This window comes from Centroberyx affinis, unplaced genomic scaffold, assembly GCF_046629955.1.
Source record: "Centroberyx affinis isolate AG114_WGS23_722 - 3 ecotype Tasmania unplaced genomic scaffold, CSIRO-AGI_Caff_v1 ptg003559l_1, whole genome shotgun sequence".
NCBI lineage: Eukaryota > Metazoa > Chordata > Actinopteri > Beryciformes > Berycidae > Centroberyx > Centroberyx affinis.
The window spans coordinates 111,741-124,480 of NW_027281491.1; the positions used below are offsets into that span (position 1 = coordinate 111,741).

General features: G+C 48.4%; 1 protein-coding gene across 1 annotated transcript; it reads right to left on the minus strand.

Annotated features, from left to right (window-relative positions):
• Positions 1-963: 963 nt before the first annotated feature.
• On the minus strand, positions 964-4,224 carry LOC139661576 (scavenger receptor cysteine-rich type 1 protein M130-like). Its single transcript, XM_071540055.1, has 6 exons — positions 4,159-4,224; positions 3,044-3,349; positions 2,646-2,948; positions 2,065-2,394; positions 1,627-1,712; positions 964-1,507 (listed from the first exon to the last, which is right to left on the minus strand). Exons 2-6 carry the CDS (start codon positions 3,159-3,161, stop codon positions 1,388-1,390), a joined length of 957 nt encoding a protein of 318 aa, XP_071396156.1. The 5' UTR covers positions 3,162-3,349; positions 4,159-4,224; the 3' UTR covers positions 964-1,387.
• Between the last annotated feature and the right edge of the window lie 8,516 nt (positions 4,225-12,740).

Below are 12,740 nucleotides of genomic sequence, written 5' to 3' on the forward strand. Positions count from 1 at the left end.
GAGATTTAAAAAGAGAAACAAGCTTTCCAGCCTCAGATCTTCAGGCTGGTCTAAAAATAAAAGTTTCTCTGAAGGTAAAAGCCTGGTCTTCTTCTGTTTTCAGTGTCTCTACCAACCAGTGGAAAGCCCTACAGCTATGAGCTGCCAACATGTTGCTGCTGACCTGAGAAAACCTCTTATCTCCAAAACATCAACTTTTCAGGAATTAAGAAAAGCAGCTTTGTTTTTAGCTTGACCACCATGCAGTTTTGAGTTTATCTAATTGGTTTAGAAAAGGTTTCATAAACTCAATGGTTGTAGAAGTTTCTCAACCCATAGAGGAGCATGTGACACTTCAATTAAAATTAAAACAGGAAAATCACCAAACTGAGTTATGAGGTTTTTCCCCAACAGCGACAATATATGTTATATAGGAACAATATTTATAACTAAATTGCTAAAATGACTTGTTACTTGCAGACGCAGCAAAAATAATTTCCTCAGGATCTTTATCACCAAGATTTGTAGACGAGCTTCTCTCCTCCCAGAGGAATGAATGGAGGCTGTAAACAGAGCAGGACTCCTGCTGTCTGTTGTCAAGCCTTCACCAACTGACATGGAGGTCAGTATATATGGTCTACCAAGGTGATACATCACTGTTGACATGTCTGTTTTGCTCTGTACTTTATGTTTTTACTTATTTCTTTATAGAGATTAGTATTTAATAGTTTCCTGTTGTTGTTTTCTTCAGTTTCTGAATTGGACCCTGATGAATATAAATGTGTGACTCTTGTGTCTCTTTCTTCTTCACAATCCCTGAAGGCTTTCTCCACCTCTTCCACACCTCATATTGTAGATATTACTGTGACAATAAATGGACCTGAACTAAAAACTGATAAACTGAATAAAAAAGGATTAAAGTCAGACTGAAATGACAATCTCAAAACAATTATCATCAATTTCTAAAACAGTATTTATGTCATAAGTATGTTTTTGTTAATTTCTGTCTTTGCTACACGCTAGAGACTCTCAGTTTGACAGGGACTGTTCTCATGAATATTCACATCAAGGACTCATAACTGTGATCTGATTTGCTGTGAGCCTTCACTGCTGACAGCTGATTGGCTGCATTTTAGTGATGCTGATGGACAGACGTTCAACACCTGCATTACCACATGACAGACAGCGGGCGCTCTTTGTTTTCACACATTACAAACTGGGAGTTTTGGGAACGTCCATTACAGCAAAATGTCCTGACTTCCTTTTCAATGATCCTGTTTTTCCTGCTGTGATGTCAGTCTGACTTCAAAGGGAACAGCTCTGTCTGTAAAATCCTTCACTAAGGTGATGGACGGTTGTGTGAAAGCTGAGCGATCCATCTGGAAGTGAGATGAGCTCCTTGGAGATCCTACTCTGTTCCCTGGGCTCCTGCCTCTTCACCCGGCCCGCCTTCAGCACCGGAACCACCGAGGTTATAATAATCCAGCTCGATGTTCTCCTCTCTTCCTGGCTTCTGCCCCCTGGTGGCCTGGAGAGACATGACAGCAGCCATCTCTGTTACTGGATCACACCTCTCTTCTAGCTAAAAATACACAGTCTAACTACTTCATTTAACCCAATCCTCTACTGAATAAAGATGTTCAGTACCTTGCAGTAGAAACAGTGGGCAGTGACCACCAACACCACAGTCAGCAGCAGGAGAACTAGTCTGATGGTGAGATCTGTTGGAGAGGCTGAAACAGATTCAGAATCATCACATCAGATCACCTGACATCATGAGGACAACAGCTCCCATTAAAGATAAAGTTCATGTTGCCCTAAAACCCTTAAAATCACTAAATGAAGGTCACTTTAACATCTCTGTTTGATTCAGTCCTTACAGAATATGGTAATCTGATCCACTCTAAAGATTATATTGATGTTGTTGGACAAAAGCCACATATCTGCAGAAAGTCAGTTTTCAGGAATGAAGTAAAGCTGCTGATTCTCTCATGAACTCTCATGTCTTGTTGAAATGATAAAATGGATTGTTAACACTGTCACATATTCCTGTTGGATTCAGCTTCAGATTCTCCTTCAGGTTACCTGAGACAGTGAGAGAGAGGGGCTGGCTCTCAGAGGAGAAGTTATGAGAGAAAACATAGATGTGATAAACACAGCTGTAGATCCCTTGGTGGGCGTGGTCTGCAGCAGGAAACAGGAAGTGGGCAGAGTGATTGACAGCTGGCTGGGTGTGGTTGTGTGCTGTGTTGGAGGCGGTGGAGGTGAGGTGGAAGGAGCCTCCTGGGTACTGTGGCTGGATGGAGCAGCTGATGGTGAAGCTGGAGCCCCTGAACACCTGAAGCCCCTGCCGCTGGGCCTCGGAGACCCCGTCCACGGAGGGAGAGAGGGAGATGATTGGCTGAACCAGCAGATCTGTAGACAGATAGATGATGAAGACTTGAGAATACATGTTACTGATATCCTAATGCCTCCTTCCTCAGTGAGAAACTGACTGTTTTCTCCTCATCTGTTTTGTCAAAGTGATGAACGCTGATGGCTGAAAGGCGACAGGGTTTGTCTGTTAGCAGCCACCGTACAAGACAGAGAACTGCTGCATTCATATGTAATACAGAGGAGTCAGAGAGCAGCCCAGCTGAGGATGTGATGTCACTGTTCAGTGTTACCTGAGCAGATCAGAGCCAGGCTGGAATAAGAAGAGTCAGACCCTCTTGATACACACTCCCTCAGTGTAGACCCAGACTGAAGACAGGAAGACCTGATCCCCCATACAGATCTTTCTGAGGAATCCTCTCTCCTTTCTATTGAAACAGCAGAGCCACAGTCCAGCTGTCTACACACTACAGCTGCTGACTTCAGGTTCCAGTCAGAGAACTGGTCATCCACTGGTTTCCAGTCTCCATGTTGTTTCACCTCCAGTCCACCAGCACAGCGGCTGGCTCCTCCCACCAACCTGACATCATCAGGCTCTGAACAGAGACAAGAGAGTAATTAGTAAAAGAAGTAAAGTCACTTTGATTAGAACAGAAATGAAGCCAAATCCAAGCTGCAGCTCCTCTTCTACCTGAGCAGGTGAGTCCAACAGCTTTGCCAGGTGAGCAGGTGTTTCTAGCTGAGCCTGAGCTTCCACAGTCCAGGAGAACGGACTCACTGCCTTCACACTGGAACTCTTTGGTCCACATTGGAGCCTCCACTTCTCCATAGAGCGCCCCCTGGAGGACTGAAGGAGCCCCACAGCCAAGCTCCCTACAGACCACCTCTGCATCCTGCTGGTCAAAGTCAGCTTCACACACTGAGGACCAGAACTGGTTAGACTTCACCTCCAGTCTGCCTGAGCACAGACTAGTCCCATCCACCAGCCTCACAGACTCTGGAGAGAGAGAGAGAGAGAGAGAGGGAGGGAGAGAGAGAGAGAGAGAGGGAGAGACACAGAGAGAGAGGGACAGAGAGACAGAGAGAGAGAGAAAGAGAGAGAGAGAGAGAGAGAGTGACAGAGAGACAGAGAGAGAGAAAGAGAGAGAGACAGAGAGAGAGAGAGAGAGAGAGAGAGAGGGAGAGAGAGAGAGAGAAACAGAGTTCTGTAAGAACCTCTTACATGTTCAGAGGAAAACAACAAACAACACATGCAGGGCAGAATTAAGCCAATATCCATTACTGATCAGAATACAAAAAAGGGAAATCAAATTCTGGCAACATTTGAAAAACAGTGACCCCCACTCATACCATTACAAAGCCCTGCAGTACCAAGAGCTGAGCAAAACCAGTCCGCTCACTCAGCTGGTCCTGACGCTCAGTTCACTAACACACACTAACACTTCACAGCCTCAGGACCAGAACATCAGAATCCACCAAATTATAACTCAACAAAAACTAAATTATATTACTTATTGGGACACACAAACTAAAAACCAAAATAAAATGCAATGCTATCTGGCCCTAAAAAGACAGAACACTGTGGCAGAATATCTGCACACAGTGACTGAGACCAAACTGAGAACCGGCTTGACCAAGTCCAGACTCAGTGAGCCCGGCCTGGCCGTGGAAAAAGGCAGACACAGAAAAACATGGCTGCCAACAGAAGAGAGGCTGTGCTCACACTGCGACATGGGAGAGGTGGAGACAGAGCTGCACTTCATCATCACCTGTCCTAAATATAACCAAATTACAAATTACTATTACCCAAAAATTGAACAGATCCACCCAAATTTCAGAAGCCTCCCTGACATCAGCAAACCAGCCGTCCTGCTGGGAGAGGAGAAGACAAGCTGCAACACAGCAGCTAAATATATTGTGACATGCTACAATCTGAGGGACAGTGAGTGAGCACCCCGTCCACACACACACACACACACACACACACACACACACACACACACACACACACACACACACACGCAAGGGGGCTGGGGGGGGTTAATGTGAAAATGTTGATCTGTGACTGATATACTGTACTGCTTTGACAACATGCATTTCTTTATAATGACAATAAAGCATATTTGGAATTAAATTGAGGGGAAGAGAGACAGAAAGACAGAAAGACAAAAAGAGAAAAAGACAGACAGACAGACAGACAGACAGACAGACAGACAGATGAACAGAGACAGGGAGAGAGAAAGTCAAGTTGCAATACTGATCTAGATTCAGTTCTTATTTGTTGAAAGGATAATACCAGAATATTTTTTCCCTGTCTCCATGATCTCCCATGAAAAGTCTAAATCCTCTGATGTATTTCCACAGTCAGAAGCTCCTACTGTCTGTTCTACTGCAGGTTTGAACTCATAGACTCCCATTGTTTTCCAAAATACATGAAAAAGCTCAGAGACAAACTGCTGCCTTGACTAACGCAATACATTATTATGTTAACAGCTCCACTATAGCAGTTAGGGGGGAGCTGCCTTGCTGAAGGGCACCACAGTAAAAGAGGGGGATTTGAACCAGTGAGCTTCCAGCAACAAGCCCACTTCTCTTCCCTTTAGGATGCCATTGTCCTGGATAACTTTACAGTTCAGTCCAATGTAAACCACTGACTGTCACTGTGACAGAGGAAGGAAGAGACTGGAAACATTACTGTCATTGTAAAGACGGTGGGCTCAGAAAGGCTGCACTCGTACTGATTACTCTGACTGGTTGCTGTATAGACCCAGGTCCGCTGCAGGGTGTCCGATAAGAACTTAACCGGATGCCAATCTGTTTCTCAGTGTTCTTTATTCACTCCCACACGATCAACACACGCTCATTTCTCTTACTGATTTCAAACTGGTACATACATGGGGTGTGTGGTTCTGAAATACAATATAAACAAAACAGAATTGAATGTTTGTTACAATTACTTATAACTCTCAAACTGCCAGTTTACATAAAGTAAAATACAAAGTGGCCAGTAGTGGATATGGCAGTAGCCATGTCATTCATAGTTAACATTTTACTAATTAGATAATAGCTGAAATACCATGACTCAACTCAACATACATTCAGTCTCCCTTCAGGGGAAATTAAAAATTGCAAATGAGCCTACTGCCATCTATTGGTGAAAGGAAAAAACTGCAGTTTCACCTAATTACAATTCTGACAAGAATCAGGGCCATAAGGTCTATATTTAACTGCGCATGAGCGACTACGTGCATAGGAGAAGGTTCCGTGGCTACCGTAGCCTATCAGTGCTAATAGTGATAGCCTATAAGCATTACATCAGCCTTCATAACTTAGCAGTAGGTAGCCTAGCTCTACACATAAATACTTATCCTGACCAAGAACTGTAATATGTTAAGCCATATACACAACAGTAGTAAAACCAATAACCCCATAACAATTTACATGAACGAAACAAACACGCTAGCCTGCCACGTGTTATGAGACGGTAAAATTCTATTGCTATCACGTACACCACTTATATCCCAAATCTATTTTCACAGTCCTTCCCACTCAATGTTCAGACTTACTTTTAGATGCACGCACACAATGTACCGGTCATAAACTTAATCCAGCACTGGAAAGAGTTCTAGGAGCCTGTGAGTCGGGACCGACGTTTTCCACTCTTGAGAGTCACTACGGAAACTAAACGGAAGGGGGCAGTGTGAGGCAGATAGTGGGTACGTCAACAGTCCAGGCAGAGCGAGGTTCATACACTAGGGGGAGAGAAAGGTTATCCTGCTCAGGAAAAAGGGTAAGTCTGCTCAAAGTGATGGCCTTTTTTACAGCCGCCCCCAGATTTCTCGTGGAAATCTGTACAGTCTATAAAGGACATCGACCTGCGGCTGACAGTCCCTTACTAATCTGGCAGGGCGGGAAGACGTATGATCCGAGACACTGGGCGTAGGTAGGTATGGCCCCCTGCCTCCACCTCAACAGTCCTTACTCGGCCGTCGGGTCCTGCCATGCATCGGGAAATCTGTCCCACCGGCCACATTGCTCGGGGCAATTGTGGGTCAACGATCATGACGACTGCACCGACGGGAAGGTCTGGGGTTTCAGATAGCCATTTCTGCCTGGCCTGCAGGCTCGGTAGGTAATACTGGATAAAGTGCTTCCAGAAATGATCTGAGAGCAGTTGGCTGTGACGCCATCTCTGTCGGCTTAGCAGTTCTGTCTCGGGGTAGACGACCTGGGGAAGGGTGTCCGGCCGCCCCATTAACAGCGAGTTAGGGGTAATCGGGTCTCGGTCTGCTATATCAGAGGAGGTGTAGCCAAGAGGTTTTGAGTTCAGAATCCCTTCAATCTCAATCAAGAGCGTTCGAAACACTTCCTCTGTGACAGACTGTGCTCCCAAAGTCACCTTCAAAGCATTTTTGAGGGAGCGGATCTCTCTTTCCCAGCAACCCCCAAAGTGTGGAGCATTTGGCGGGTTGAAGGTAAATGTAATCTGCTGCGGGTTGAGCTGTGCTTGGAGCTCTGGTTCTAGGGCAGCAAATGTCTCCTGCAATTCCTGTTCTCCACCTCTGAAGTTGGTGCCTTTGATAGCAACTCAAAGGGCTTTCCTCTGCGGGCTACAAATCGTCTGAGAGCCATGAGAAATGAGTCCGTATCGATGGCAGAGAGAAGATCTAGATGGACTGCTCTGGTTGTCATGCATTTAAACACGATTCCCCATCTCTTCTCTCTCCTTCGGCCTACAGCAACGAGATAAGGGCCAAAGCAGTCGACTCCTGTGGAATAGAAGGGCAGCTGAAACAGTCGCAATCGTGCAGGGGGGAGGTCCGCCATTTTTGGGATAATGGGCTTACCTCTCCATTTCTGGCATTCAGTGCATTGTTGCTGCTGATGCCGAATGGCCTCTCTCCCTCACAGTATCCAATATTTTCTCAGAGCCTCGGCAAACACACGTTCTGAGCCTGGGTGATGCAGTTTCTCATCCAGGTCCTTAATGATGAGCTGGGTGATCGGGTGCTTAGGGTCGAGCACAACAGGGTGGATGGTGGCTGGTTCGAGCCCAGTACTGTGACGCAGGCGCCCACCTACCCGAATCAGCTGTGTGTTACTATCTAGTTCGGGAGCAAGAGTGAGGAGATGACTGCTGTTAGACACGGGTCTGCCTGCCCTTAAAAGAGCCAACTCTGAAGGGAAGCAGTCCTGTTGCACCCGCTGAAGGAGTGAGTTTTCTGCTTCCTGGTACTCACTGACAGAGAGGGGTCCATCAGCTGTTCCATGCAGAGCACGAGCTGTAGACTCTAGAAGATCTCCAAGGGTCTTGAATTGACTTGGGTCCGATCCCGGTTGTCCTTGACTTATGATTGTGAAGTTACAGGTAATGGTTTTCCTGAGTTCCTCACTGTCGATCCGAGTTGAGAGCGGTTTCTCAGGCCACTGGTCTGGTGTGCTGTGGAGAAAGAATGGGCCCTGGTACCAGCGGTGCTGTGTTCCAAGTTCAGACAGTTTCTTCCCCTGGGTGATATCATCCGCTGGGTTGCGGGCAGAGTCCACGTAGCGCCAGGCCTCATGCTTGGTCAGATCCTGAATCTCTGCCAGTCGCGTGCCAACGAACACTTTGAACCGACATGAGTCGGACTGGAGCCAGGTCAACACAGTGGTGAGTCTGTCCATAGGATGACTTGACGTATGGGCAGTGACAGTTCTGTAGTAAGGACTTTGGCAAGCTGTGCTCCGGTAAGTGCAGCACAGAGCTCCAATCGAGGGATTGTCTGCTGTTTTTTGGGAGCTACTCGTGAGCGGGCAGCAAGGAAAGCGACCTCAATCCTGCCGCTGGGGTCCTCGGTTCTGAGGTAGGCCACGGAACCATAAGCGCGTTCTGAGGCGTCACAGAACACATGGATTTCTCTTAAGCTGTCCCTGGGGTCTATTCTTGGGCTGGTGTAGCATCATGGCAGGGAAATTAGCTGCAGATTGGGCAATTCACTCTCCCACTCCTTCCAGGCTTGGAGCAGCTCCTCCGGCAGATCGTCCCAGTCCCGTCGCTTGGCCCACAGCTGCTGCACTATGACCTTGGCTCTAGTTGTGTATGGAACGATAAAGCCAAGGGGGTCGTATTGGCTGGCCAGAACTTTCTAAATGGTGCGCATGGTGACTTGTGGGAAGACTGGGGAACGGAGCTTATAGGATAGGGTGTCTGAGGGGCAGTGCCAGTGAAGACCCAGTGCCGATTCCTGGGCGTCTGCCTCACCCTGTGCTATCCAAAGCTCAGCGCTATCTGACCTGGCCTCAGACGAAAGGTGGCTGATGACAGCTGGCTTGTTACTCGCCCACTGTCGCAGTTCGAAGCCCCCTTTGGCAAGGAGTCTCAGCAGTTTATCCACAAGGACTTTGGCTTCTTCCTCAGTAGTCAAGCTCTGCAGACAGTTATCTACATAAAAGGCCTGCAGGATGGCCTCGCGGATATCTTCCCCTGGCTGGGTGTGATCTAGCACATGCTTCTGTAAAGCGAATGTCACGCAGCAGGGGCTGCTTGTCGTGCCGAAGGGGAGGACCCTCCATTGGTAGACCATGGGGGGTTCTTCTCATTTCAGGTCACGCCACAGAAACCTGAGAAGAGGCTGATCCTCTGGGAGAAGTCTGACCTGATGGAACATCCCGCGGATGTCACTGCTGATAGCCACGGAATGTTCCCTAAATCGTAGCAGCACAGCCAGGAGAGAAGGTCCCAGTGTTGGTCCAGGTAGGAGGAGCTCGTTGAGGCTGTCACCCCTGAAGTGAAAAGAACAGTTGAAAACAACCCGGTTCTTCCCATTATGCTCGACCATATGATGGGGAATATACCAGCTAGTGGGTGTGTTTTCAGCTCCTGGCTCCAGCTTCACAACATAACCTGCCTGTTCAAGCCTCTGGATCTCTGCAACATAGGCCGTTGCCAGCTCAGGTGTTTTAGCCAATCTTTTCTGTACTGCGTAACTGGGGGAGCACCGCCTCCTTTGGTGCTCGCAACTGTGGCGTGTTGGGGACACGCAGGAGAGGTGTGGCATACCACATGCGTCCATCGATGTTCTCCCTCACAGTCTTGGCTTCCAGAAGATTAATGGCTTGCTGATCCTGGTGAGATCTGGTGCTAGCTTTTGGGCTGTGCCATGGCAGCACATCCATCTGCCACAGTCTTTCGACTTGGTTGTAGAGGTCTCCTGGTGGATACAGGCCAGACGTAAACAAACACTGCTGGGCAGTGAAGCGGTGCATAATTCCCTGTGCTGGACCCTGCAGTGTCCATCCCAGGCGGGTCTTAATGGCTGCGGGCCCCACTGGTGGTCCGAGACGAACTGGTTCCACTGGTGTTATTAGGTGTGGGTTGTCTGAGCCAATAAGCAGCACCGGGCAGACTTGATCCAGGTTCTGCAGAGGTAACCCCCGGAGATGTCTGTACTTCTGTTGCAAGGTGTCAACAGGGTGTGTGTGTTCTGCCAAACCCAGTCTCTTGGCAGTGAAGGCACCCTGGATCTGGTAGACTTTCTTTGGCTGGGAGGCTGGGGAGAGCATAAATGATACAGCCGCCCCATGAAGAACGTGGAGCTCCTGCCTGACTGTGCGGAGGGGAAGGTCCTCTGACTGACCCTCAAGACCCAACTGCCGGGCTGCGGCATGAAGAATAATCGTCCGCTCCGACCCATCATCCAGGATGGCGTACGATTCAAGGGTCCGATCTCCATTCCGCAGGAGAACTTTGCTGACCTTCAGCAGAACTTTACGTCCTTCTGGTGGTCGATCGATGTAGAGTACTTCCTCAGCGGTGCTTGGGAGACCACTGTTGGTGGAGGGTGCTTTATCTTTGCTCTTCCCTGCTTTGTCAGGAGCTTTCTCATTTACCTCATGGAGTGCCAGCAGGTGCCGGTTGTTGCACGTTTGACAACACATCTTCAGGCTGCAATCTGATGCGCGATGGGCTCGTCCACAGCGCCAACATGCATTGTTGTCTTTAATCCAGCTGTATTTCTGAGGTGTCGTCAGCTGCTTAAAGTTAGAGCAGGCATTAAGTGAATGCTTGCCGTTGTCACAATATGGGCAATATTTTTTCACCCTTTCCTTGGTGACCGGCGGCTTGAACTCAGCTGGTTGATTCTCAGTCCCTAGGAAGATCGTTGTGGTCTTCCCAGAAGACTTGGGATCCTTTCTCGGCTCTTTCTTTATGAAAGACTCCTTCCTTGAGCTGAATCGAGCTGTGTCCACTTCTCATATCTCATATTCTAACCAGTCCGACAGGTCAATAAGCGTGGGGATGAGAATGCGTTGGGGGTGGATGAAACGGCGAAAACTGGACCTCAGGTCATGTGGTAACTTCCCGAGCAGTCTGGAGACATGCGACCCACACTCCAACTCCACATTACCCTTCCTTCCCAGCTGCTCCAACATACTCACAAGTGAGCGCACCTTTAATGCGAACATGCGAAAAGCCTTCACATCTCCACTGGCTACACTGGGACCGTCCATTAGCTCTGCAATCCTCTGTAGAGCTAACTGGTGTGACCGCCCGTACTGCTGGTTTAGAGCGTCCATAGTTTCTGTGAAGGGGTAATGTGAGTTTGAGTAAGAGTCAGCTATTAATAGGGCTTCCTCTAGCTTAAGGTGGTCAACCAGTATTTGGAACTTGAACCTCTCTGTCGCGTTGGCTGGGAGGATATTGTCCAGGGCAATTTTTAGACGTGAAAACTCCCTGGGGTTCGGGTGAATCAGGTCTGGGATAGTGGGTGTAGGGCCTCTGTATGACTGCTCCTGGCCACCCACTGGACTCTGACTCTTGTGTCTGGAGTGACGGTGTGAGTAGCCATGTCTTGGTGGGGGATAATGACGCTCAGCTGGTCATGAACTGTGTCTTTCTGGAGAACTGTAGTAGTCGGGAGATCGAGCTGGCTGCCTCTCAGGCATGCGGCGATACTTAGGGGAGCGGGGGTAATGGCGCTCAGAAGAGTAGTAGCGCATTGGAGAGGGGGCGCGGTCGCTCGTTGAGGACTGACTGTAGGCTCCAGAGTAACGGGTTGAATGTCTCTGAAGCATGCGGCAATACTCCGGTGAGCTGTAGCGCTTCGGAGAGGGGGCATGCCTGTGCGAGTGAGTGTTGAATTGTCGCCCACTCAATGGTTGGTGGTCTGCAGAGGGACTGTGCTCAGTATCCTTAACTCTTGCAGCATATTGTGGATCGAGCCGACTTCGTTGGCTTTCCATAGTAGGCTGTTTAACCCTGTGTGTGGGGCTCTGTGGAGGAGTGTTCTGGGGGGTGTCAGTTTCCTCCCCCCGGAATTCCCTTGTCTGATGCTGGACTGTTGGCTGTATTGCAGGCGTATGAGTAGTAGGCAGCTGCTGGATGACGCTTCCCAGGTGCTGTATCTGCTGACGAAGCTGCTCAGTCTCAAGAGCAGTGTGGCGTCTAAGCTGCTCCAGCTTGTGCTCACTCTGACGTGACTGGAGGTGTAGGTCCTCATTGCGCAGCCGTAAGTCCTGCATCGACTCCAGGAGTGCCTCCTGCTCATGTTTGTATACCCTGTTCTCCCGCTGTAGCCTGTCTATCCTCTCGTCCAATTCGTCCTGGATCTCCCATTGTGGTGGGCTAAGACGCTCCTGACTGACGGGTGCTGACGAGGGGCTGTGGGCTCTAGCCTCTTCAAACTCCTCGGTCTCTAATCTCTGGCGTGTTGGAGCGTGTGTCAATGTGGGTAGTGACCTCCTTCTTCTGAGGTCTGTACTAGTGAGGTCATAATCCATAAGATGTGCAGGGAGTGTTGTCTGTCTCCGCACCCGCACCGTAGGCTCCTCTGGATGATTGGACATCGTTGGCTGCAGTAGGCCTGGATCCGGCTCGAAGGACCATGTAAACGATGGGCTCAGAAAGGCAGCAATTACTTATAACTCTCAAACTGCCAGTTTACATAAAGTAAAACACAAAGTGGCCAGTAGTGGATATGGCAGTAGCAATGTCATTCATAGTTAACATTTTACTTATTAGATAATAGCTGAAATACCATGACTCAACTCAACGTACATTCAGTCTCCCTTCAGGGGAAATTAAGAATTGCAAATGAGCCTACTGCCATCTATTGGTGAAAGGAAAAAACTGCAGTTTCACCTAATTACAATCCTGACAAGAATCAGGGCCATAAGGTCTATATTTAACTGCACATGCGTGACTACGCGCATAGGAGAAGGTTCCGTGGCTACCGTAGCCTATCAATGCTAATAGTGATAGCCTATAAGCATTACATCAGCCTTCATAACTTAGCAGTAGGTAGCCTAGCTCTACACATAAATACTTATCCTGACCAAGAACTGTAATATGTTAAGCCATATACACAACAGTAGTAAAACCAATATAACCCCATAACAATTTACATGAA

Coding starts and splice junctions, on each gene's coding strand:
- LOC139661576 (XM_071540055.1), bottom strand. CDS start 3,161: ATGTGGACCAAAGAGTTCCAGTGTGAAGGCAGTGAGTCCGTTCTCCTG. Junction 2,395..2,645: donor CCTGGCTCTGATCTGCTCAG/GTAACACTGAAC, acceptor ATCTGTCTACAG/ATCTGCTGGTTCAGCCAATC. Junction 1,508..1,626: donor CCCACTGTTTCTACTGCAAG/GTACTGAACATC, acceptor ATGTCTCTCCAG/GCCACCAGGGGGCAGAAGCC.